The 26,365-nt window shown below is 44.0% G+C and overlaps 1 protein-coding gene and 1 long non-coding RNA gene across 3 annotated transcripts in view; one reads left to right on the top strand and one right to left on the bottom strand.

Moving 5' to 3' along the window:
- The window catches only part of Znf512 (zinc finger protein 512), a 54,571-nt gene that overhangs the window by 21,768 nt on the left and 6,438 nt on the right, over positions 1–26,365 (top strand). Inside the window, exons 3-11 of one of the 2 annotated variants that reach the window (XM_052746160.1) lie at positions 7,985–8,172; positions 8,884–8,988; positions 9,253–9,336; positions 9,933–10,057; positions 10,807–10,893; positions 19,743–19,841; positions 20,622–20,789; positions 22,938–23,129; positions 25,840–25,941. In XM_052746160.1, coding sequence (XP_052602120.1) covers positions 7,985–8,172; positions 8,884–8,988; positions 9,253–9,336; positions 9,933–10,057; positions 10,807–10,893; positions 19,743–19,841; positions 20,622–20,789; positions 22,938–23,129; positions 25,840–25,941 — 1,150 coding nt within the window. The remainder of the gene's footprint in view (positions 1–7,984; positions 8,173–8,883; positions 8,989–9,252; positions 9,337–9,932; positions 10,058–10,806; positions 10,894–19,742; positions 19,842–20,621; positions 20,790–22,937; positions 23,130–25,839; positions 25,942–26,365) is intronic. The other variant, XM_052746161.1, reaches the window with a different exon arrangement.
- LOC128115464 (uncharacterized) lies at positions 16,968–19,733 on the bottom strand. The gene is made up of 2 exons (XR_008220160.1): positions 17,899–19,733; positions 16,968–17,714 (listed from the first exon to the last, which is right to left on the bottom strand). It is a non-coding gene; the product is annotated as an uncharacterized LOC128115464 (long non-coding RNA).

Here is a 26,365-nt window from a genome sequence, read left to right on the forward strand (position 1 = left end):
AAGGTTCACTTTCTGCTCATAATTTGTCAATTTCATCATTAGTTAAAAGTACTACCATTTCTGCTGGGTCTATTCCTGCTAATTGACAAAGTCTCAATTTTCCTTTTAAAATCACATCAGAGATCTTTTCCACATAAGTTTTTAATTTTTTACTCTCTTTATTTGGTAGAAATATCCATTCCAATATAATATCTTCCCTCTGCATTAGAATTCCTGTCGGAGAATGCTTAGAGGGTACAATAACCAAAATGCAATCAAGCTTTGGATCCACATGATCCACATGTGCATCCTGTATTTTCTTTTCCACCAAGGCCAATTCTCTCTCAGCTTCAGCTGATAATTCTCTTGGATTATTTAAGTCCTTATCACCCTCTAAGGTTTTGAACGAATTACTCAGGTCATCATTTTTTACCCCAATAGCAGTTCATAGACTCAAAATGTCTCTGAATAATCTTTAAAAGTCATTAAGAGTCTGTAATTGGCCTGGCGTTGGTGGCGCATGCCTTTAATCCCAGCACTCGGGAGACAGAGCTAGGCGGATCTCTCTGAGTTAGAGGCCAGCCTGGTCTACAGAGTGAGTTCCAGGACAGGCTCCAATAGCTTTGGAGAGAAACCCTGTCTCGAAAAACCAAAAAAAAAAAAAAAAAAAAAAAGAGTCTGTAATTGATCTCTCCTAATTTGCACCTTTTGCTGTCTAATTTTTGTAGACCTATTTTATATTCTAAATAATTAATAGAATCTCCTCTTTGTATCTTTTCAGGAGCAATTTGTAATCCCCAACAAGGCAAAATTTTTATTTACTTCTTCAAACATTCTTTTTAAAGTATCTGCATTTGAATCAACTAGCAAAATATCGTCCATGTAATGATACATTATAGATTTAGTAAATTGTTTATGTATTACTTCCAACAGCTGTTGTACAAAATATTGGCATAGGGTTGGGCTATTTACCATTCCCTGTGGGAGGCAAATTTTTCTCTGTCTTTTTCTTGTAAGGGTATTGAGAAGAAACAGTCTTTTAAATCAATATCTGTAAGAGGCCATCCTTTAGGTAACAGAGAAGGCAAAGGAATTCCAGATTGTAGAGAAGCCATTGGCTGAATTATCTTGTTAATTGCACTTAGATCTGTTACCATTCTCCACTTACCAGATTTCTTTTTTTTCTTTTTATAACAAATATAGGAGAATTCCAAGGGCTTGTTGGTTCTTCAATATGCTGAGCATTTAACTGCTCTTGTACCAGCTGTTCTAAGACCTGTAGTTTCTCTGTTGTTAAAGGACATTGCTGAACCCATACAGACTTGTCTGTTAGCCATTTTAAAGGTAGGGCTTTTGGTGTCTTTGAAAGATCAACAGCTGTTGTACCCTGTTCTTGTACAATCTGGATGGTCGGTGACTGTTATTTATAATACCTTCTAATATTTTTCTCAGAAACGTGTTAGTTTATGGTTTACGTGTTAGTTTATGGTTTGTTTCTGAGACTGGAGGAATGTTAATCTGGGTATTCCATTGTTGTAATAAATCAGGATCCCATAGATTCATAGCTGTATTAGCCACATATGGCTTTAATTTTCCTCTCTGTCCTTCTGGCCCTATACATTCGACCCATCTTGCACTCTGTTTCACTTGAGATAATGTTCCAATCCCTAACAGCTGAACATGTACCTCCTGAAGAGGTCAATTTAGATGCCAAGATTCTGGTACAATTATTGTAACGTCCACACCTGTGTCTAAAAGACCTTCAATGAGAACATCATTTATTCGTATTTTTAATTTTGGTCTTTGTTCATTTATAGAAGTTTGCCAAAAAATTTGCTTTATAGTTTCTCCTGGACTTTTGTTCTCTCTTCTATGTCTGTTCTATCACCCCGAGGAGTATGGTTTTTTACAATAGGTGTTTGGTTATTTAATTACTCTGAGAAAGGGTTTCTTCTACAATGGCAGGAAAGGACTGAACTGAATTTGCCGTGGGGGCCTGTGAGAGGCCCCTCATGGAGTTTCCTGATGGCAAAGGAAAAGTATTACCTTGACTGTCCCTTGTTGATCTACATTTGTTAGTCCAATGTTTACCCTTACCACACCTTCTACATAAGCCAGAAGGGAGGGATGTTCTGTTGCCATCATTCCTTGAAAAAACATTGTTTCAGGCCGGGCGGTGGTGGCACACGCCTTTAATCCCAGCACTCGGGAGGCAGAGCCAGGTGGATCTCTGTGAGTTCGAGGCCAGCCTGGGCTACCGAGTGAGTTCCAGGAAAGGCACAAAGCTACACAGAGAAACCCTGTCTCGAAAAACCAAAAAAAAAAAAAAACAAAAAAAAAAAAAACAAAAAAAAAAAAAAACATTGTTTCTAGGAATATCCCTTTTTAGGTGGTGTTGTTTACCACAATTAAAGCATCAGACGTTATTATTTTTCTTCAAACCTCTGGAAGTCACCTCTCCTATCCAAGTATCATCATGGTTATTTCTCACAGAGCAGATCTACTGAAGACAGATTCTTAGTTTTTCTTTATCTGAAGAAATATCACTGTAGGAACTTCTCACTGAAGCTAGAATTCTGAGTTGACAAATCTCCTTCAAGATTTTAAAAACAGCATTGCATGGCCCTGATTTCCTTGGTTTCTCTTGAGCATCCATGATCCTGTGAGTCACCTCCCTGTATTGTAAAACACTACCTTTCTGGAGCTATGCTCTGCTTGCTTGCTTGCTTGCTTCATAGTTTCATTAAGATGTGCATAGCTATGTCTTTCTTTGAGTGATCTATTAAGCTTCTTAAATCTTTCACTTTATGTTTGTCACCAACTTTAGGGGGTTCTAACCAATTTTTATTTTTTCCAAATGTGTTTTTCTTTGTGTGCGTGCGTGTGTTCATTCGTGCGTGCATGGTGTCTTTGTGCGTACAGGAGTGTGTGTAAGCCAGAGGCTGATGTTGATTGTCTTCCTCAATTACTCTCCACCTTATTAAAAAAAAAATGTTGCATGCTAGTGGTGGCACACACCTTTAATCCCAGCACTCTCTGAGTTTGAGGGCAGCCTGGTCTATAGAAGTAGTTCTGGGTCAGTGAGGACTACACAGAGAAACTCTGTCTTGAGTGGGGCAGGGGAGACACAGGGGGAGGAGGACGTGTGGAGAGAAGACTGAGCTGTTAAAAGCCCTTGTTGCTCTTAGCAGAGGACCTGGGTTCAATTCCCCCAGCGCCCGATGGTGGCTCACAGCCATCTGTAACTCCAGTTGCAGGGGACCTGAAGCCCTCTTCTGACTCATATAGATGCCATGAATACCTTGGTGCACGTACTTATAGGCAGGCAAAACAGTCAGACACATAAAATAAAAACCTAGAAAATTTGTTGACCTTTTTATTTATTGTATTGGGGGGAGCTCATTTACGGCACTTGTGCAGGTGTGGGAGCACAACTTGCAGGAGTTGGCTCCTTTTACTGCTCAAGTCTTAAGGGTCAGACGCAGGCAGTCGGGCTTGGAGGCAAGCCCTTCTCCCCTCTGAGCCCTCTCACTGACTTTCCCAGGCTGGCTGCCCTGCAGGCCTCCGTGTCTGCCTCTCAGTACTAGGATTACAGATGCTCTTACTTGGGTGTGGGCACTGTATTGACTGAGTCATCTCCCCATCCCCCAGTGCATTTATTTGCCTCGGTTTCTTTCTCTTCTCCCTTTGGAATTTCAGTTATGCTCAGGGTAGAGCTCAGAGATTGCCCCCCAGCTTGGCGGACTTTTTCTCTTTCCCAGCTTTGACATCACTCCTCCTGTCCTTGCCCTTCTGCTCCTGAGCCCCTCGAAGGAGTTTTTACTTCAAACCCTGTATTTTTGAGTTTTAAATTTCATGTAGTTCTTTCTTATGTTTCCTGAGTACCCATAAGTCCTGCCCTTCATTTTATATGTTTTCCTTCTTAGGCAGTTTGCATAATTGCGTAACGTAGCGTTCACCATTCCCGGTATCTGAAGCATATTTGGTTCAGCACCTGCTAATGATGTTGCTTTTTTTTTTTTTTTTTTTTTTTTTTGGTTTTTCGAGACAGGGTTTCTCTGTGTAGTTTTGTGCCTTTCCTGGAACTCACTTGGTAGCCCAGGCTGGCCTCGAACTCTCAGAGATCCACCTGGCTCTGCCTCCCGAGTGCTGGGATTAAAGGCGTGCGCCACCACCGCCCGGCTTGATGTTGCTTTTAAAAAATCCTCACGTTTCCATGGTTCTCTGTGTGTTACATAAAGTTGTATATCATGTTCGTAGGGTTTGGGTCCCTCCTGGGGAATGCTGCTAGTTTGTTTTAGCTGTTCATTTAGTTTGAGGCTGTAAGTGTCGACACACCTTCTGAGGTCACTGGTGGAAACCTCAGCTATGTTCTCAATCTCTTTGTTATTATGGTCTGTCTGGCTTGTCCCACTGGCAGATAGGCCACATAGCTGCTCTAAGACTTCACTGTTTCAAGTCTTTTCCACGCTCCAGGCTGTTCTTTATTGATTGGTTCACTCAGTTCAAATCTTATGTCAGATTTCAGTCTTTGCCAGGCTGATCTGAGTATGTCCCTGTCTTCCACCTACGTAGCTCAGGCTAAGCTGTGACTTCTGTGATTGTATACACAGAATTACGCAGTCCCCTTCTTTTCTTTCTCCTCTCCACAGTTCCCCACACTGTGGGCCAGCTTCCTGTGCTCTCAAGATGAATGTGCACTGTAGTCTGATGTGGAGGGAGCCACCCTTGTGGCAGAGCCGTGGAACATCCTCTGCCCCATGTGACAGCATGTGGGTCACTTCCCCGCTCTTACTCCCCCGTGCAGCCCACCTCCTTTTGTTTAAGGCACACTTTGGAGTTTATCGTTGTAATCAGCTGATTCTGCCACACCTTCCAGGACTGCTCCATATCAAATTTACAATAATTTATAATAGTGGACTTCATACAGTCAGCTGATAATTGTTTCCCTGACTCCTAGAATACTGACACCTTCTATGTTTTACTCTGTCCCCTTCACTGTTGTGGAATATTATTTTAAGATGTGTTACATTTGTTCATGCTGTGGAACATTTGTTTAATGATGCAAAGATGTGTTGCATTCTCTTATGTTGCATTTGTTTAACTCTGTGAAGCTGTGTTCCTTTGCCTGCCTAAAACACCTGATGGTCTAATAAAGAGCTGAGCAGCCAATAGTGAGGCAGGAGAAAGGATGGATGGGGCTGGCAGGCAGAGAGAATAAATAGGAGGAGAAATCTGGGGAGAAAAAGATCAAGGAGCAAGAAAAGAAGGGGCCAGCCACCCAGCTACACAGCCAGACACGGAATAAGAAGGAAAGAAAAGATGTACAGAAATAAAGATAAAAGCCCAGAGACAAACGACAGATGGGATAATTAGTTAAGAAAAACTGGCTAGAAACAAGCCAAGCTAAGGCTGAACATTTGTAAGTAATAATAAGACTCCTTGTGATTTATTTGGGAACTGGGTTGTGGGCCCCCAAAGAGTAAAATTTGAGTAAAAAACAACCAACTATACTTCATCTCAGAAGAAACCATGTAAGCAAATGTGTTTGTCCTTATTTATGAATCTCTTAAAATCAGATCTGCTTTATATACATATTTGTTTTTAACTTTACTGAGATAGCATTGTAAGAGAGATCCTGTTCTGTTTCCTTTTGTACTTAGCAGTAACCCCCTTAATCCAGTTAGGTCTCTATATGCTGAACTGCTTTATTTTTGTTTCTGGTTGTTTGATACAGGGTTTCTCTGTGTAGCTCTGGCTGTCCTGGAACTCGCTCTGTAGACCAGGCTGACCTTAAACTCACATCAATCCTCCTGCCTCTGCCTCCATGTGGGGATTAAAGGTGTGCACCACCACTGCCAGGCTGCCGGACTGCTCTGGTGCAGTTGACAACTGTGTAGTGTTCCAGAGTTGTTAGCTGTCACATTTAAAATCCTTTCCTCTCCCTCCCTTCCCCTCTTCTCTCAACACCCCACTTCCCCTCTCTCCCCCTCTCTCCTCTCTCTCTCCTTTCTGACAGAGTCTGGTTATGTAGTCCAGGCTGAACTCTTGCCTCAGCCTCCCGAGTGCTGGGATTGTAAGCCTGTGCCACAGGCCGAATTTACCACTTCTCTTGAAGCAAGCTGGCTTTTCTTTGGTTACTCTTTACCCTTGGGCCATCTTTCGTGCAATAGCCAGAGTGATCTTTCTAACTCTCGGGGTCTGAAGTGGGCCTCATAGCTGTGAACTAGCACAGGGAGGTCCTAGAGGTCTTTGGGCACACTCTGAAAACTGTGTGCTACTGTGTATTGTGTGACACATTGAGTTTCTCAGCAATTTTTCTTTCTTTCTCCTTGAGAGAGGGTTTCTCTGTGTAGCCCTGGCTGTCCTGGAACTCACTCTGTAGACCAGGCTGGCCTTGAACTCACAGAGATCTGCCTGCCTCTGCCTCCAGAGTGCTGAGAATGCTGAGATTTCAGGGTGTGCCACCACTGCCCGGCCCTAAATTGTTTTTTTTTTTTTTTTTTTGGTTTTTCGAGACAGGGTTTCTCTGTGTAGCTTTGCGCCTTTCCTGGAACTCGCTTTGGAGACCAGGCTGGCCTCGAACTCACAGAGATCCACCTGGCTCTGCCTCCCAAGTGCTGGGATTAAAGGCGTGCGCCACCACCGTCCGGCTAAATTGTTTTTTTAATCATTAACCTAAGCCATAGTCTATGTGGTTATTTAAACTAACATTATTATTATCAATTAGACAGTACATCTTAGGAAGAAATCATCTTCATAATAGTCCACAGGTAAAAATGCCCAGTAGGACAGGTTGTTTCCATGAGATAAACACACTATATTACAGGCAGTGGGGATCTCCCCACACCCATTTACATCGTGCCAGATACCAGAGAAAGATGGCAGCGGCAAACATGGGAAGGCACAGCAGAAGCAAGAGACAGTCTGTGGTCTTGGAGCCTTGCCTATCCGAGACTCATCCATCAGGGATTTCCCTCCTGGTGGGATGACACCCTGAAGTCAACTGCCACCTGCTGATCCTCTGAAATGGCCACCGGCAACTGCGTAGCTCTGGCTGTGCTGGAACTTGCTCTGTAGACCAGGCTGGCTTTGAGCTCACAGAGATCCACCTGCCTCTGCCTCCCAGGTGCTGGGATTAAAAAGGCGTGCACCACCACTGGCCAGCATCAGTAATTTTTCTTAATGACCAGTTTGATTGAGAAATCTGAATCCAGCTATTTACCAGGCTTCTCTGGCTAGCTTCCCTAAGACAAGATAGCATTGTTTTTAAGCTGTGGAAGCTAAGGGTTGTGTTGCATAAGTAGGACAGGGCCCCATATCAGTGCTGGGAAGGGAGGCCGAGGGGGAGGATGGTTCACACCAGAAACCACAGACTGTTCTTTACCTCTGTGCTCAGAAGCCTTTTGATTATGGTTGTTCTTTCCGACAGGGCAGATGGGATACATGTGGCTATGTATCCAGAGAACGTGTGAGCAGTCACGCTGCACCCTATCACTTTGCCTGCTTTCTTTTCTCAGAGTATTCTGGGAAGGCATGGCTTCCTGGGCTGCAGAGGGGTCATTTGTGTTGTCTGCTTACCCTGACTGCACTGAGTCTAAGAAGAATTGTGTATGCTGTGTTAAATTGACTTGGAATTGTTAGGTATTATAACCAGTGTTGTGTTTTGGTGTATGTGTGTGTTTTCTTTTTTTTTTTTTTTTTTTTTTTTTTCTGAGACAGGGTTTCTCTGTGTAGCTTTGGAGCCTGTCCTGGAACTCACGCTGTAGCCCAGGCTGGCCTCTTCATAGAGATCCACCTGCCTCTGCCTCCTGAGTGCTGGGATTAAAGGTGTGCACCACCACTGCCCGGCTTTTTTTTTTTTTTTTTTTAAATAAAGAAAACAAAAACCAGTCTTAATAGTTTTGTACAAGTTATTAACCTGGTTGTAATTTTACAATAGAAGAAGAATTAATAGGTGGTTTCTCCAGCCTCCTCTGTGGCACATTCTTCTGTGTTGTGTCAGCAGCAGGACCCAGTGCTCCATAAAGGATAACAGCTTCCAGTACACTATCCCTCATGATGACTCCCTGAGTGGTTCATCGTCCGCCTCCTCATGTGAACCAGTGAGTGATTTCCCAGCGTCCTTCCGAAAGTCCACCTACTGGATGAAGATGAGACGGGCCAGGCCTGCCGCCCCCGCACAAGTGGAAGGTATCCATTTCAGACTCTCAGTTCTAAGACAGGCTTGTGGTGCGGGATTGTGTCCGCACCAGTGGCTGCTCGCCATTAGTGATTAGACACGATTTTGTTTGAGACAGGCTTTTACCGTGTGGCTCAGGCTGGCTTCAGGTTCAGTGTTGAGCTCAAGCTAGCATCAAACTTAGGATACTCCTGCATCAGCTCCCAGAGTGTTGGATTTATGCTGCAGCCAACTTGATGAGACAGATGTTAAGGAGTTAGTCTGTCGTGTGCTGTTAACTTCGTGACCATCCTTTGTCAATGGAGTGAGTTTCTACCAATCCTACTTACTGGCAGCCTTCCTCTTCACGGGATTTGACCTTCTTTTTCTTATTCTTCTGTTGCCCTCTGCTTTTGGGAATGTGGGGCCTGGGCAATAGATTATCATGGTAGTGTATGCTAGAGGGTCATAGTCAGTGATTCATAGCGTCTTTATTGAGCTCTGCTTCTGTAGTTCTAAGTCATAGTCAAGAGCGACGTAAGAGACCCTTAAGCCAAGGAAGAGCAGATGGTTTCAGAGGAAAGACAGTCTAAAAGGAAGAGGGAGCCTCTGTCACACCACGGTTCCTCGGGCTGTTCTGTGAGGGTGTTTCCTGGTGACCCGTGCCTTTGGTGGTATTGTGGTAAGTGTTTGGAGGCTGGCCCAGGAGTTCCCTGACAGACATTTGTTGTGTGGTGTGTCAGGCACAGGTGCACAGGAAAAGGAGAAGGCCAAAGGAAAAAGGAAGATCAAGCAGGAAGAAGATGAAGACTACCGTGAGCTTCCTCAGAAGAAGCACAAGCTCTATGGTAGGGCCCCTGCACTGTCTGTCCTTCTGTGGGAGACCCAGCATCGTCCTTTAGGGCTCGAGGGAGAAGGCCTTTGGTTTGTTTGGAGGCTTGATTGGCCTGGGAGCCCCTAGAATTTGAGTGAGGGAATGGCCTTCACCCGCCTTCCGGTACCGTTCCACTCAGTTTCGAGGGAGGGGGACCTAGTCTGCTGGAGAGAAGGGGAAGCGGTTTGTAAAGTCGACATGTCAGACTTCACATTTCTGAGTTTCTGTCTCATGTCAGGGAGGAAGCAGCGGCCGAAAGCTCAGCCTCACCCAAAACCCCAGGCTCGTCGGGTCCGGAAGGAACCGCCAGTTTATGCGGCAGGTATGCTTTCTCTTTGAATGTCTGTTGTTTCTGTGAGGAATGATGTGCCGGATGAGGCTCTCACTTCTCCCTCCCTCCCTCTGTCCTTCTCCTTCTGTCTGTGTGAGGATTTGAACCCAGCACTCCGTTTGTGCCAGGCATGCGCTGCACCAAGCCTGACTGCAGTTCTTGGAAGCAGCAGCTGCTGGTTTTGGGGTCATGCAGACTTTTAAGTTTTAGCACATTATGCCTTCTGCGTGGTCTCAGGCACTTAAGGGAGCAATCTCAGACAACGGTTTTACATGTCTCAGTATCTTTTTCTTAAATCACGGTCTGAAAAGTGGTACCCAGTTGTGTGTGTCAGCGGGCTTTGGAGTGAGCCTCAGATGGGTTTTTATCATGGGGAACTGGGTAGAAGTTTCTGGAACTCTGCAGTGAATGGAAACAAGTTATGTGTGGAAGTTAAATACCTCAAGAGTCTATTTATTGTCATCTACCAAAGCAAACCATTTCTCTTTTTAAAAAAGAAACCATAATGCTTTTCCTCAATTGTAGACTTAAGCTTTTTGTTTCTGAAGAATGCTCCAGATTACAGTGTCCTATTCTTTCCTTGGCAGGAAGTATGGAGGAAAAATGGTACTTAGAAATCATGGATAAAGGCAGTGTGTCCTGTCCTACCTGCCAGGCGGTGGGGAGGAAGACTATAGAGGGTCTGAAGAAGCACATGGAAAACTGCAAACAGGTTAGCTGTTTTGTGCATTTCCTGACTGTTGGGATGGTTTGGTTGTTGTTGTTGTTGTTTGTTTACCTAAACGGTAGACTTCTGGTAGTGTGTGTGCAGTCTGTTACAGTTCCTAAGGGGCAACAGTGTGCGATAGAGAAAACACAGATTTTGCATGTTTGTTTAATTGTTCTACTTATTGCTGTTTTAATGTGTGGACCTTGGTTTCCTCTCGTAGAATGCAGAAGGGATGGCAACAGCCTTGATGGGTTTGTTGTTTTATGTCACTGTGACCAGAGTCCTGACTAAACAGTTAGAGGGGAGCGTTTGCTTTGACTCATGGTGTGAGAGAGGGCATAAGCCCGACGGTGGCTGGGAAGGTGTGACGGCTGGAGTGACTTACCTGTAGGTGCCAGGAACTTGTACCGGAGCTTTTCCCATGGCAGTTGAATCAAGACAAAAAAAAAAAAAAAAAACCACAGGAGGAAGCAGGCGACTCCTAAGCCACCAGCCAGACCCCACCTCCTGAAGGTTACACACACACACACACACACACACACACACACACACACACACACACACCCAGAGAAATGGCACCAGCTGGGGACCACATGTTCCACACATGAGCCTGTGGGCAACATCAGATTCCAGCCATAACGTGCGATGAGGAAGAAGTAACACAGGCTGGCCTGGCCCAGCTGGTGGCATTTAGTGACCTTCTGTGTCTCCCCTGAGCATCTGGCACTGAACACTGATTTTTCTCCTTTCAGGAAATGTTTACCTGCCATCATTGTGGGAAACAGCTTCATTCACTGGCAGGGATGAAGTATCATGTGATGGCCAATCATAATAGCTTGGTAAGAGTTTCCTGTGTTCTTTGTGAGCCTGTGTGATGGTCACAGACACACACGTGCATGCTTACATACATGTATATGTGTGTATATATATATGTACATACACTTGCATGCATACATACCTATACACATGCATACATACATACACATACACACAAACATTTATGTTTTTAAGTTTAATTTTTTGAAATACAAAGTATGAGAGAAAGAGGAATCTTTATCCACCGTTGGTAGGACTATAAATTGATGTAGCCACCATGTGAGTGAATATGGAGGCTCCGTCAAGCATCCAAGAATAGAACTACTTATGGTCGTAAGTACTTATGGTCACTTACATCATACTTGTGCATAGACCTAAAAGACTGTAAGACACCATACCACAGATACTTCACACCCATGTTTATTGCTGTATAATTCATGAACACCAAGAAATTGATGTGAAAACACCTCCCTCCCTCCCTCCTTCCCTCCCTCTTTCCCTCTCTCCCTCTCCTCTTCCTTCCTCAGGTAGCATCCTATAGTCAGTCTTGCTTGGAACTCACAAACCCAGGCTGGCCACCAATTTGCAGCAGTCCTTCTGCCTCAGTTTCCTTATAGGCATGGTCCTGGTTTAGTTGGTGTTTGTTTTGTTTGACACAGGATCTAATGTACCCGCGGCTGGCCTCTAATGGGATAAATCCATGGAGTCTGTTTGATGGTCAAAGGAATTTATTTGGGGGTTAACTCACAACCAGAATAAAGGAGTTGGTCGTGGAATCCTGGAGGGGTGGGGCACGGTCCAACGTGGTTCTCAGGAGAGCTCTGCCTTGATCCGCACCAGCATCCAAGATCACGAGGTAGCGAAGAGAAGAGAGCACACATATGTACGTGCATCCCAGGTCTTAGGGGTCCCTGGCGGCCATGCCCAAGGGTCAGGTACCTAGCAGCTACCTGATACCTCACTAGGGGTGGTGCCAGGGCATGGTACAAACAACCACCCACTACATCTCCCCCTTTTGTATAAGGAAGAAAGTTCTAACGTAACACAAAACTATATACAATAGGAATAATTATCAAGGAGAAATAAAGGGTAATAACATAAACAAATGGAACTACAGCCAGCAAGAGCAACATCAAACAAGAGACACATACTAAAATCCAGAGAAGTCTAGAGCATAGGTAAATGGCACATTACAGAGATCATTCTAAAAGGTGTCCTATCCTGAAGAACCTGAATCCAATATTTAATATGTTCCAGCAAGAAGATTGTAACGATAACTGTTAGTCTTCAATCTCATCAAAGACCTGAGAAGGAATATAATAATACCTCAGAAAACGGGAGATGAACGCAAGCAACTTTCGGAAATCTTTCGAGAATAGACAGAGACAGCTGACAGCCTGGACAGTTACCTAAAGTTTCCTAGCACCATTGGGGCATCCAAATTGGCTACAGGCCTAGAATATCTGACAGACCATTTTCAGAAGCAAGAATTTTGAAAGACCATCTTACCCTGTCTTGGCAGAGTTCAGTAGTCGCCTTTCCTTGTGTCCCACTCATTCAGAAGGGACATCATTCATACTGTCAGCACTCGAGGCAAGGGCAGTTCTTTGCCCAGCAGGCCATTTTGTACCAAGAAGACAAACTTCCAAACGGGAATGTCTAGAAGCCCAACATTCTCTCGGGATCAGATCAGTTCTGCCAGGAGCAATTGTGTCTTATGTCAACAGAATTCTAAGTTATATTTAAGTAACTTAGAGAATAAGCCATATTCTCTAGGTCTATGAAGTGTTTGAAGATTACCTGTCCATCTGACCTATGCATCTGTAAATCTGGACAACCTAACTAACGTAACTATAGAGATGAAAGCATGGGGGACTATAAATCTGTAAGTCTTACCTACCTGAATAACCTAATGACTAAGGCTTCATATAAACAAGGTAAACAGTCTGTAAACAAATGTACAATAAAAGGACAATGACCTCAAAATTGTGACAATACACAAAATATCTTTTTTGGTTTTTTGAGACAGGGTTTCTCTGTGTAGCTTTGTGCCTTTCCTGGAGCTTGCTCTGTAGACCAGGCTGTCCTCGAACTCAAAAAAATCCGCCTGCTTCTGCCTCCCAAGTGCTGAGATTAAAGGCCTGTGCCACCACTGCCCGGCCACGAAATATCTTAAACAGAGGTAGAAGTGTATAGTGCAATATACAATATGACAACAATCCTAAATATGTATCAGTGTATAAAATATTCTAAACAGAGGTAGAAAGTACATACAGTATGGCAAATATAATTTTACATTTGTATCAATATACAAAATGTTTCAAATAGTAGAAATATATGTACATTACAATAAATATAGTTCTGTATGTATCAATATACAAGAATCCATAACAGTACAAATTATCTAAGACTGATACTTTACTAAATTAGTTTACTAGTATATACAATAATTTACCTTAATATCCTATACCTATCAATTCCCTTTTTTCTTTTCTTAATGAGAATACTGAGTCTAATATTTTCTTCTACCCCCGACCCTATAACCATCATCTATAACCCTGAGAAACATGGGAAACCTTTGGGAGAAAGGATGTCATTTTCTTTTCTTTTTTTTTTTTTTTAAAGATTTATTTATTTATTATGTATACAGCATAAGTGACTGCAGGCCAGAAGAGGGCACCAGATCTCATTACAGATGGTTGTGAGCCACCATGTGGTTGCTGGGAATTGAACTCAGGACCTCTGGAAGAACAGTCAGTGCTCTTAACCTCTGAGCCACCTCTCCAGCCCCAAGGGTGTCATTTTCTTAGAATTGCTCCCTGCTGTTTAGGGGGTGACAGTATCTCTGTGGGGTCCTATAAGAAAGCTTAGATAGGTCTCAGTTGGACTAACTGTAGATTCTGTAGCTAGTCTCAGAGTAATGGGTAAGGTTGTCTGAGATTCTGACTAGAAGTATAGTGTGATGGACCATCTAATCTTGGAACTGTTCTGGAGAGTTTTCAGTCCAAGGTTGATCATTGAGTGATGTTCATGGGTATCATGGCATCGTTCTGGACTGGGTAGAGTCATCGTTGTGGACCCCCATTTTCCTTCTGCAGACTTCAGAGATTGCTATTGGAAAAACTTATTTTTTACTGTGGAAAACTTGAACATTTTTGATATCAAGATGGAAAGTTTTGGATTCATTCTGGATAGAGAAAGATATCTTTGAAAGCAAGGACAAGTGTGGAGAGAAATGGAATCTAGACGACAATGGTCTCTAAATTATTGTTTTTCTTCTGTTCCACACCAGGCAGCTCTTTCAAAATGAGACAGAATCTCCTGATTTTTCTTTTAGCAGTATGTTAGGGTTTAGAGAAGGAGAGAGCCACATTCTAACTCCAAAGCCAGCTTGATTTATAATTGAATTGGGATCACAACTTTTCTAGAGTTAAAGAGATATAGATGTTAGGCAGTGAGATATTACCATGTGTAGATTGGTTCCAATAGATTTTTTTCTTCTGCTGTAGACACCTGGGTATACAAGGCCTTATGACTTCTGGAAGATGGGTATTCCTAATTATCTTGTAAAGACAGAAAACAGAACCCTGCCCCAACCTTTGTTTGTTGAGTTTTTCTTATAACTTGTAGAGATGTCACATCAGTGGATAAGCTTTTACTTCTCCTCATCAAGGGGTTTCTCCTGTTCGAATTGATTTTTTATTAATTTTGTTGGTATCTATAGCTTTCCTTCTCCTGCAGAAACAAAAGCAAAACCTCTTTCCCAACATAGGACGTATCTTGGTTTCCATTCTGAGGTCATCACATCTTTGCAGTAAACCAGTTGGTTTAGCCCAGGAATTTTTTCTGTTGTCCAATGTCTCTCCACAGCTGTTGTCTCTTTCTCATCAGCACTGAGAAAATTCAAGGTTAATAGAGCATTATGCAGTCTATTTCTAGGGGTCATTGTTACCTTTTTCTGTTTATTTAGGATCTCCTTTTAAAGTTCGATTAAATCTTTCTATGACTGCTTGGCCTGTAGGATTGTGTGGTATATCTGTAATGTGCTTTATATTGTAATTGTAATATGCAAAAAAAAAAAAAAAACCCAAACTGTCTCATTTTATTTGACACATATGCTGGGGCATTGTCAGTCTTAGTTTGTACAGGTATTCCCATGATGGCCATAACTTCTAATAGGTGTGTAATCACAGAATTAGCCTTTTCAGAACTCATAGGAGTTGGCCATTGAAATCTTGAGTAGGTGTCAATGGTATGGTATAAATATTTTAGTCTTCCAAATTCTGTGAAATGAAACACATCCAGCTGCTGAATTTCATTTCTTCGTATACCTTTTGGATTGCTTCCTGCAGGTAATGGAGTTTGGTTATAGAAGGAACAAGTCCGACTTTCTTTTTGTTTGTTTTTGTTTTTGTTTTTCTGAGACAGGGTTTCACTGTGTAGCTTTGCGCCTTTCCTGGATCTCGCTCAGTAGACCAGGCTGGCCTCAAACTCACAGAGATCCGCCTGGCTCTGCCTCCCGAGTGCTGGGATTAAAGGCTTGCCACCACCACCCGGCTTTTTTTTTTTTTTTTTTTTTTTTTTTTTTACAATTTCCTTGGCTTGTTGCCAAGTGATGGAGAAACCCTTCTTCAAACCCTTGTTATTGCCGGGCAGTGGTGGTGTCCGCCTTTAATCCCAGCACTCGGGAGGCAGAGGCAGGCAGTTCTCTATGAGTTCCAGGAAAGGCGCAAAGCTACAGAGAAACCCTGTCTCGAAAAAAGAAAAAAGAAAAAGAAAAAAAAAAAACCCCTTGTTATTTACAGGGTGTTTCTTATGTAATTCTGAAGTTTCTAGCACATTACCTTTTAGTAACTGATCAATTTCATCATTACCTATGCTAGCGGACACACACACACACACACACACACATATATATATATATATATATGATGTTCCCTATTTCTGATAATTTCCTGTAATTGTAGAAATAGTGAAGTTAATTCTGTATTATCAGGAATAAATTCAGCTTCAATATGTAAAGCAACTCTCTCTGCATATTGAGAGTCAGCGACTATATTAAGGGGTTTCATGAAGTCCATCAGTACCGTAAGAATGGCATACAGTTCTGCCTTTTGTACAGAATTATTTGGGCTTTGAACCACTTTACTTAAGTCTCCTGATTTGTATCCTGCTTTCCTTGATTTAATTGTATCAGCATAGAATGTGAGGACTCCAGAGATTGGCTTTTGCTGTTCAATGTGAGGAAGGACCCAGTCAGTTCTCTTTATGAATTCTATTCTCTTGCTTTTGGATAACAGTTATTAATCTCTCCCAAAAAGTTACCGCAGGCCCTTTGCCAGTATTCATTATCTTTCCATAGTGATGAAATTTCCTCATTAGTTAAAGGTACTACAATTAATGCTGGGTCCACTCCTGTCAATTGACAAAGTCTTAATTTTCCTTTTAGAATCAAATCAGAGATTATTTCTACATAAATTTTTAATTTCTTACTCGGTTTACTTGGTAGGAATATCCATTCCAATATAGTATCTTCCCTCTGCATCAAAATCCCTGTGGGGGAGTGTCTGGAGGGGAGTATGATCAGAACGCAGTTAAGTTCTGGATTCACATGATCCACATGTGCCTCTCATATTTTCTTTTCTACTACAACCAATTCCTTCTCAGCTTCAGCTGATAATTCTCCTGGACTATGTAAGTCCTTGTCCCCTTTTATGGTATTGGCCAAATTTTACTGTCTTGTAAAACTTGTGTCAGTCCCATTAATGCCTTATTTTTGTTATCATTATTAAGCCAATTTTCCAGTTATATGATATGAATTATTATGCTAAATACCATAATAGTGAATATTAGATATGTCTCAGGAAGTTTGTATATGCCCTGAAAAAATTCATTCATCATACAAGCAAAAAAATTTCAAATTCTTGTGATGTAATGTTTTCCACCATTTTTTGAGACATATTCAAAATTTGTAAAGAAAATTGTATTAATTTGTTTAGTTATTAATCAGTTTTAAGGTGTAAAATTATCAAGTACTTTTACCTTGGACGAAATCCTTGATTGCTGGTGTTTCAGTTCTTGAGATTTTTTTTGGGGGGGGGGGGGGTGTAGTAACGCTGGTCAGCCAGCAAGTGTTGCAGGTGTCGCACTGAAGCAGGTCCTGCCGAAGACACTGACCTGTTGAACAAGTTTAGCAATGGCCAGCGGGGAAGCCAGGGTGGTCGGGCAGCCACCTCTTCTCATGCTTACACACACTGGGTGTGCTCAGAGGCTCTACAGGACCCGGCTTGCGGGGAGGAGCGCGTAAGGTACAACTTGTAGCTCAAAATAGGGAACTGATGCCCACGACTGGGCCAAATGGGTAAGCACTGAGTCCCCAGGAGGAACAAGAAGTTTAAAACAGACAAGGAAGCGTGGAAAGTGTGCCACAGCAGCCACGGAGGCTGAGGGCAGAGGCCACCCGGGCATTTGGAGTTGGCCCCACATGAGCACCAGATAATGGGATAAATCCACAGAGTCTATTTGATGGTCAAAGGAATTTATTTGGGGGTTAACTCACAACCAGAGTTAAGGAGTTGGTCGTGGAATCCTGGAGGGGTGGGGCACAGTCCAATGGGGTTCTTAGGAGAGTTCTGCCTTGATCCGCACCAGCATCCAAGACCACGAGGTAGCGAAGAGAAGAGAGCACACGTACGTACATGCATCCCGGTCTTAAGGGCCCCTGGCAGCCTTGGCCAAGGGTCAGGTACCTAGCAGCTACCTGCTGCCTCCCTCAGGGCCGTGCTTCAGGGCACAAACAGCCACTCACTACAGGACGCAAACTTCCCGTGTCGCTGAGGCTGACCTTGAACTTCTTTTTTTTTTTTTTTTTTTTTTTGGTTTTTCGAGACAGGGTTTCTCTGTGTAGCTTTGCGCCTTTTCCTGGAACTCACTTGGTAGCCCAGGCTGGCCTCGAACTCACAGAGATCCGCCTGGCTCTGCCTCCCGAGTGCTGGGATTAAAGGCGTGCGCCACCACCGCCCGGCGACCTTGAACTCCTAACCCTACTATTTCTACCTCTCAAACGCTGCTATTACCGTCACACCTAGCTGCATGTGAGCATTTCAGATATTCAGGTAACATGTGAGAATGTCCAGTCCACTGGTCATCAGGGAAATGAATATTAAAACTATGGCAAGAAGGAAAGAAAACCTTCCAAAGTTTCACAGTGCACAGGCCTGCGCACTTCCAGCTCTTAGGAAGCTTAGGTGGGAGGATTGCTGCTACATCTGGCCATCCGGCTGGGCCACATAGTGAAACCTTGTCTCAACCATGACAAAATTTTTTTATTCAGAATGATAGGAATGGGGGACACCAGCCTGGGACCCCCAGAGAGCTTGTGGGCAGTTATCCATTGAAGGAAATGCACTCACAAGCAGCAACTCCACTTCTAGACTAGAAATCCACAGACGACATGATGAGTTGTGGGGACATTAACAACAGTTTGGGGTCAGCTCAGTGAAAGTGGCAAAGGCCTATCTCTAGCAATTTAGAGGGACAGCGTATAAGACACAGAAATTGCTCAACAGGAAGACCTCCCTGGGATCTGCAAGAGCCCCTAAAGAGTCAGAAACATCCTGGGCTGAGGAGGCTGGAGAGATGGCTCACTGGTTAAGAGTATGTAGTGTTCTTGCAGAAGACCTGAGTTCTGTTCCCAGCACCCACATCGGGCAGCTCACAACTGCCTGTACTCCAGTTCACAACTGTCTGTACTCCAGTTCTTGGGGGATCCGACACCTCTGACATCCACAGGTACTGGCACTCACGTTTATACCCCCACACAAATATATGCACATCATCAAAAATAAAATAAATCACCCGGTGTTGTGGTGCACACCTTTAATCCCAGCACTTGGGGGCAGAGACAGGTGGATCTGTGTGAATTTGAGGTCAATTTGGTCCACAGAGAGTTCCAGGACAGACAGGGTTACACAGAGAAACCCTGTCTCAAAAAACAAACAAACAAATGAGTGAACAAATAAATAATTAAAATAAATCTTTAAAACAGAAAACAAAAGAATTATCCTAAGCGTGGTTTTTCCATGTCTGCAATGCCACCTCCCTCTTGGTACTCTGATGTCAAGCAGGAGACCAGGAATCTCTGGAAGGCTGAGAAGAGCTCTGTGGAACCCGGGGAGGATACAGTATCTGCTGGAAGGTTGGGCATATAGGAGACCTAAGGCCAGGCTGCAGCTATGGCAACTGGGAAGTCCTCCTGGGTCCAATTCTCAGGGTGGAGCACTCCACCACTGGGGTCTTTGCTGCTGCAGAGAAGCATCTTATAGGTTTTCAGCCAGATGGTGAGGAGGATTTACAGCCCAGCTCCCGTGGCTGCATTCAGACCATTTGTTGCTGCTGCAGCGGAGTTTATGCAGGCTGCTGCATGTACTCAGTATATGCACACCTGGTGCTCCCTCAGGTTGCTTGGGAGCCAGGATCAGCAGTCCATCCTGAAATATTTCCCCACTTGATGCTGCTGATCCTTGCTATGGAGATGCAGGGGCAAGGAGTTCAGTAAATCACTAGCTTCCTCCATCTTGGCTGGCCTTCTGTTGTGATGTTTTGTGTGTCTCTTACTTAGTGAGTATAGACAGCTCAATGAAGCTGGATCTGGCTCTTGTACCTCATAATAGAGGAGATAAGACTCTTCATTGCTGGAATTGCATAGGATGAAATCTTTGCGCTGGACCATAGGTATTTGTTTAGGTTAATCCTCTACTGGGAGGTAGAGATGAGAACTTGTGTGTCCATTGTACTTACTTCCCGCCATCTGGAAGTGGGGGTGCTGTTAGGTTTTTGTTCCGTAAATCATGTTTAATTTTTTTTTTTTCAGCCAATTTTGAAGGCAGGAGATGAAGTAGATGAGCCAAGCGAGAGGGAGCGGCTGCGAACAGTTCTAAAGAGAATGGGAAAGCTCAGGTGCATGCGTGAGGTAAGAGCCCGGGGCAGCAGATCCTTCTCCCTGGAGTCTCGGGTCTGTGTCTGTTGTTCTTTCCCATCCGTCCTCCTCTTCCCTTGCAGAATTCCTCCTCTGCCATCTGATGGCGTCGGATGGCACCCGCTTTTCAGATCTCTTGTAGTCATTGATAGTTGTTTATTTTTTCTCCTCTCCACGAGTATATCCCCCCCCCCCTCATCCTCCTTGCTTGAAAGGGCTGCTGCTGCCTTTTCTACTGCTTCTTCTTCATCTTCTTCTTCATGTACTTTTATTTTTTATGTGCATTGGTGTTTTGCCTGCAGGTATGTCTATGTGAGGGTGTCAGATCTTGGAGTTACAGACAACTGTCAGCTGCATGTGGGTGCTGGGAATTGAACTTGGGACCTCTGGAAGAGCAGTCAGTAGCCTTAACCATTTAGCCATCTCTCCAGTTCCACAAAGGGGCTGCTGCTTTAGCGTGATGAAGGTGATTCCCAAGAGCTCATACTATGATGATACTGGTTGTTGCTGGCTAGTTGATACTGGGGTGGGACTGGGTCACAATCCAAGAAGGAAGCTCTGACACAGAGTAGGTGTGTGGTTATACTTTCTCAGTGATCGCTGAACTGATTGACAATATGGCACATAGACAGGGTTGCCTAGGAGAAGGAGGGTTGTGCCAATGGGAATTGCAGGTGAACATCTTGTAGTTTGTGGTGTGTGATGATTTCTGAGAAACTGAGGGATCATGGGAAACATGTGTGAATCTAACATAGGCTTCATCCCTGTGCTCAGAGTTGCTCCAGTACTTTCACCAGCATCATGGGATATCTGTACCATGTTAGAAAATGTGGCAAAGAGGCAGCCGAGCTGGAGAAGTTGACCCTGAAATGTCACCACTGTGGAAAACCATACAGGTCAAAGGCTGGGCTTGCGTATCACATGAGGTCAGAGCACGGGCCTGTGAGTATTGATTCTTCTCAAGACATTGAAGATATGTGCTGTGCCTGGCACTCCCCCTTGTGTCTTCTGTGGATCCTGCTTCCTCATTTGTGTCCTGTTTTCTCTTTTGTTGTCTCTTCCGTGGAGGGGCGGGAGAGTAAGAGAGTATGATGCACATATGTCTTAGTTACCAAGGCAACTTACAAGCAAGTGTTTAATCGGGCTCATGGTTCCAGAGGGTCAGAGTTCATCATGGCAGGGCAGCTGAGAACTCACATCTTGATCTACAAGTAGCAGACAGAGAGAGCGAGCGCACTGGGAATGGCAAGAATCTTTTGAAATTTCAAAGCCCACCCCAGTGACACCCCTCCTCCAACAAGGCCACACCTCCTAATCCTTCCCAAACAGTTCCATCAACTGGAGACCAAGTATTCAAACATCAGAGCTCGTGGGGACCATTCTCATCCAAACCACCACAACATATATGTGTTTGCCTGTGTGTAGGCACACATGTATTTGCAGGTGCACATGCATGTATGTGTGCTTGTGTGAAGGTCTGAAGTTGACCTTGACTGTCTTCCTTGATCACGTACTTATTTATTGAGGTGGGTTCTCTTGCTAAATGAACCCAGAGCTCAGCAGTTCTGGATAGTGTAGCTAACCAGCTTGCCCTTGTCTCTGCCTCCTAAGTGCTGGGGTTACCAGTGGCTGCTGTGCCTACCCAGCTTTTCTGTGGGTGCTAGGGGTACAAACTCCAATCCTCATGCTTGCATGGCAAGAAATTTGTTCGTCGACCATCTCCCCAAACTCTAGTTATTATATTAATCTTTTTCTAGATTTCTTTTATATGCATGAATATTTTCCCTGCATGTGTGTATATGCACCACATGAGTGCCTAGTGCCTATGGAAGTCAGAAGAGGGTGTCATATCCCCTGGAATTGCAGTTATGGATGGTTGTGAGCCACCATGTAGGAGCTGGGAACCAAATCCAGGTCCTCTGCAAGAAACAAATGCTTTTAACTGCTGAGCTGTCTCTCCAAACCCCATTACTATATTTTTAAAACTAAAACATTCCCTCCTATTTAGATTTTTTTTGTAGGAATGTCTCTGTTCTTCATTTTTTCTTTTTGTCTTGACTCCGTTTTTATATTACATTTTCATACTTGTCTGTGTGCTCGTGCGTGTGTGTGCATGTACATATTTGTGTGCAGGTGCATGTGGGTGTGCAGATGTGAAGGCCAGAGGACAACTGCAGGTGTCATTCCTCAGTAGCTGTCCCCCTGTTTTATTGAGACATCGGCCTATGGTCTGCCAGTCTGCTAGGCTTGCCAGCCAGCCAGAAAGCCCCAGAGGTCCTCCTGTCCCGGCTCCTCCAGTGGTGTGATTATAAGTGTGCGCCACCACACCTGTCTTTGCAGTGTGGGCTTTGGGGATCAACCTTAGCAGACTGAGCTATCTCCTCCTTCTGCCTTACCCTTTGTGTGTGGTGGGGGAATATGTGTGTGGATGTGTTTGTGTGTGTGTACACATAGATGTGTAGGTGTGCATGCACATGTGTGAACATGCATGTTGAAGTCAGAGGTCTGCATTGAGTGTATTTCTCGGTTTCACTCCACCTTATTTTTAAAGATGGAGTCTCGCGATGACTCTGGGACTTGCCCTGTTAGCTAGACTGGCTGGCCGGTGAACTCCAAGGCTCTGCCTGTCTTTACCCCCTGTGCTAGTGTCATAGACTTTATCTGTAGCTAGGGTTTTCCTGCCTGGCCCACGGTCAGGACAAATCTCTGTCACCCGCCAGTCCCACAGCCTATCAGACCCAACCAAGTAAACACAGGGACTTATATTGCTTACAAACTGTATGGCCATGGTAGGCTTCTTGCTAACTGTTCTTATAGCTTAAATTAATCCATTTCTATAAATCTATACCTTGCCACGTGGCTCGTGGCTTACCGGCATCTTCACATGCTGTTTGTCATGGTGGCGGCTGGCAGGATCTCTGACTCAGCCTTCCACTTCCCAGCTTTATTCTCCTCCTTGTCCTGCCTATACTTCCTGCCTGGCCAATGGCCAATCAGTGTTTTATTTATACAGAACGATATCCACAGCACATTGTGTGTAATCACTGGCTGTGACTGAAGCCACTTTGTTTTCACGGCTCACTCTTGCAGGTCTTCTTCCCAGAATCAGGACAGACAGACTGTTTGAAGGAGATGAGTCTGGAATCAAAGGGCGGAGGCCGAGTTCAGCGGCGTTCGGCCAAGATAGCTGTGTACCATCTGCAGGAGCTGGCCTCTGCTGAGCTGACCAAGGAGTGGCCAAAGAGGAAGGTGCTCCAGGACCTGGTACCCGATGACCGGAAGGTAAGGTCACGTGTCGCTGCTACTCGATATTTTATAGATGTTTCCCTGTATGGATTTGTGTGGCGTTCTCTCGAGCTTAGGTTGAAGGCCATATGGTTTCCGTGGAAATACCACCCAGGCAATGTTGGACCTTCTTGACGCATTGAGTCAGAAGGTACATGGTACTGATGTGATCAGCAAAAAGTTACTGTGGTGCTAACTGGTCAGTTGGCAAGGGTGTGTCTTCTGGGTAACTCAGTGATAAAATTACACTGGTCCCTCAATTACTGCATAGATGGAGTAGAGGCCAAGCCTGCACAAAGGTCTTCTGTCTTATACATTCATTGATGAACCGTTCCTACAGTAAGTGTAACTGTGGTGCTACTTAATGACCCACTTTCACTTATTTCAGAGCTTTTGTAGTCATTCATTGAAACTGTACCGTGAGAAAACTGTATTACTATCAGCAAAGCCTTCCCTCATAATTCATGAGGAGTTAGTTGTAGAAAAACCTCACAAAGGATGGTATTCTATGGACGATCAAACATCTTATGGATGCTCAAACACTGTATACCAGGTGGTATGGTATTTGCCTAGAATCTGTGCACACCTCCTGTATACTTTAAATCGTGTCTAGATTAACTAGCTGATACTAAGTAAATGTTTTACAAGTGTTACTGAACCATGTGTGGTGGTAGACGGAGCACTGGGGGGACCAAGTGGGAGAGCATGCATGTTAAAGACCAGCCTTGGCTACATCATGAGACCCTGTGCTGGAAAGACAAAGTAATTGTTATACTGTATTAGTTAGTGACAAGAATAGGATCTGAAAATTACATTGTGCACATGAGCGCGCGCGCGCGTACACACACACACACACACACACACACACACACACACGGTCTTTACGTATTTTTAAAAACTCTATTTTATTTATGGGGAGGGGTGCATATGGGTGTCAGAGGACAACTTGAAGAAGGGTCCATTCTTTCCTTCCATCACGTGAATCCCATGGATTAAACTTAGGTCATCAGGAAAGTGCCTTTCCTCAGCCGTCCCGCCAGCCCCATACACAGTCTTCATGAGTTGCAGTTGGTTGACTCAGCAAATGTAGAGTCTTTAGCTCTGCATAGAGACTCGCTCTATTAGATACTTATTTTATGCTATAGGTTCTAATTCTGCTCCAGTCAACCCAGATTGGAGTATCAGAGGTAAGTCAAGTAGACTCCTGAGTCTTTTGATGTGCCTAAACACTTCTTTACTTTTAAAAAACATATTTATTACTGGGTGTGGTGGTGCACACCTTTAATCCCAGTGCTCTGGAGGCAGAGGCAGGCGGATCTCTGAGTTCGAGGCCAGAGTGGTCTGCAGAGTGAGTTCCAGGACAGCCAGGGCTACACAGAGAAACCCTGTATTGAAAAACAAAAAACAACAAAACAAAAACTTATTTATGTGTATGAGTGTTTGTCTACATGTATATACATGCATCATATGCATGCCTGGTATCTGCAGAGGCCAGAAGACATCAGATCCCCTAGGATTTGAGTTAACAGATGATTGTAAATTGTATGTGCTGGGAATTGAACCCAGGTCCTCTGGAAAAGCAGCCAGTGCTCTTAACTTCTGAGCCATCTCTCCAGCCCACACTTGTTTTGTTTTGTTTTGTTTTGAACACCATAAGATACTGAAAGATTGGCTTGTGTTTTCCCTGCCCCACTCCTGAAGTTAACCATTAATATAAGCTATGCTGGTTCCTAACAAGAGAATATATTTAGACCATAGAGTAGAAGATACGAGTGCTAAGTATCTTCTAAGTGAGTTCATTCCTACTTGGCTTTCATTGCTTCTGGGTCCTGCCAGTGCAGAGTCATGCTGTATATATGTAGGTATCCATGTGCCCACATAAAGCCCATATTTAATCATACATAGATACACACACACACACACACACACACACACACAGAGGGAGAGAGAGAGAGAGAGAGGTTGAGATGATGAGTCACTTTTCTGTTACTGTAATATAACGCCATGACTAAGGTAACTTAGAGAAGAAGTAGTTTCTTTGGGGCTTATAGTTCCAAAGGGTAAGAGTCCATCATTATCGTGGCGTGGTGGATCAGGGAGGCGTGGCATCAGGATCAGCTGGAGTGATTTCTAGGGGCCATTCTCATGCAAATCACCACTGTGTATGTGTATGTGATGTTGCCATGGCTCTGAGGCAAACATACGAACAGTTACATTTTGAGAAGGTCAGTGCCACTTCCTGAATTATTCTATTTGCATTTTCCTTTTTAATTTGTTTATTTTTATTTCATGTACATTGGTGTTTTCCCTGCAGGTATGTCTGTATGAGGGCATTGGATCCCCTGGAACAGGAGTTATAAACAGTTGTGAGCTGTTTATATGTACCATGTGGGTACTGGGAATTGAACCCCGGTCCTATGGATGAGCAGTCAGAAATGATAGCTCTGTAGCTAAGAGCACTTGCTGCTCTTGAAGAAGACCCCCGTTTTGTTCCTGGCACCCACATTTGGCAGCTCACAGCGGCCTGTAACTGCAGCTCCAGCAGATCCAAAGCCTCTCCCTGGCCTCTGCAGACACCACATTCGCGTTCACATACCCACACACAGGCATGCGTGGTGGAAATAACTATCCGTTTCTTACAGTAGGCACGAAGTTTGGGGGTGTTACCATTGGGAGTTGCATTCTCGCAATGTTTCTTGTCTTCTAGTTAAAATATACTCGCCCTGGGTTACCTACGTTCAGTCAGGAGGTACTGCATAAGTGGAAGACAGATATCAAGAAGTATCATCGAATCCAGTGTCCTAACCAGGTGACTCTTCCTCTGTCATTACATCAGCAAATGCTTCTGGAGAATCTGCTGTTTTAGTTACTGGTTGATTCATGACAAAGTCCTTGAACTCTAGTGGATACGTGCAACAGTTATTGAGTCTGTTGAGAATTGGGGACCTCCATAATTCTGTTGAGATCATCAGGACAGCCCTGCGGCTATAGGCAGCATCATTTGAGATCACTCATGGGGGCATGAACTGGAATGTCCCATGCAGCTGCATTCAGCTGAGCAGATGGCACTCCATATGGCGTCTCCATCTGCAGGACAGCAGGATTACCAGTAGGGAGTGTAAGTGACTAACTGCAGACACAGAAGTAAAAGATGCAGGTTTTTTAAGGTCCCACTGCACAATTTGTACAGCCTCACTTCCATAGCATCCCATTAGTCAAAGGCATCACAGGTA

This window comes from Peromyscus californicus, unplaced genomic scaffold, assembly GCF_007827085.1.
Source record: "Peromyscus californicus insignis strain IS unplaced genomic scaffold, ASM782708v3 Scaffold_1__1_contigs__length_55948999, whole genome shotgun sequence".
NCBI classification, from domain to species: domain Eukaryota; kingdom Metazoa; phylum Chordata; class Mammalia; order Rodentia; family Cricetidae; genus Peromyscus; species Peromyscus californicus.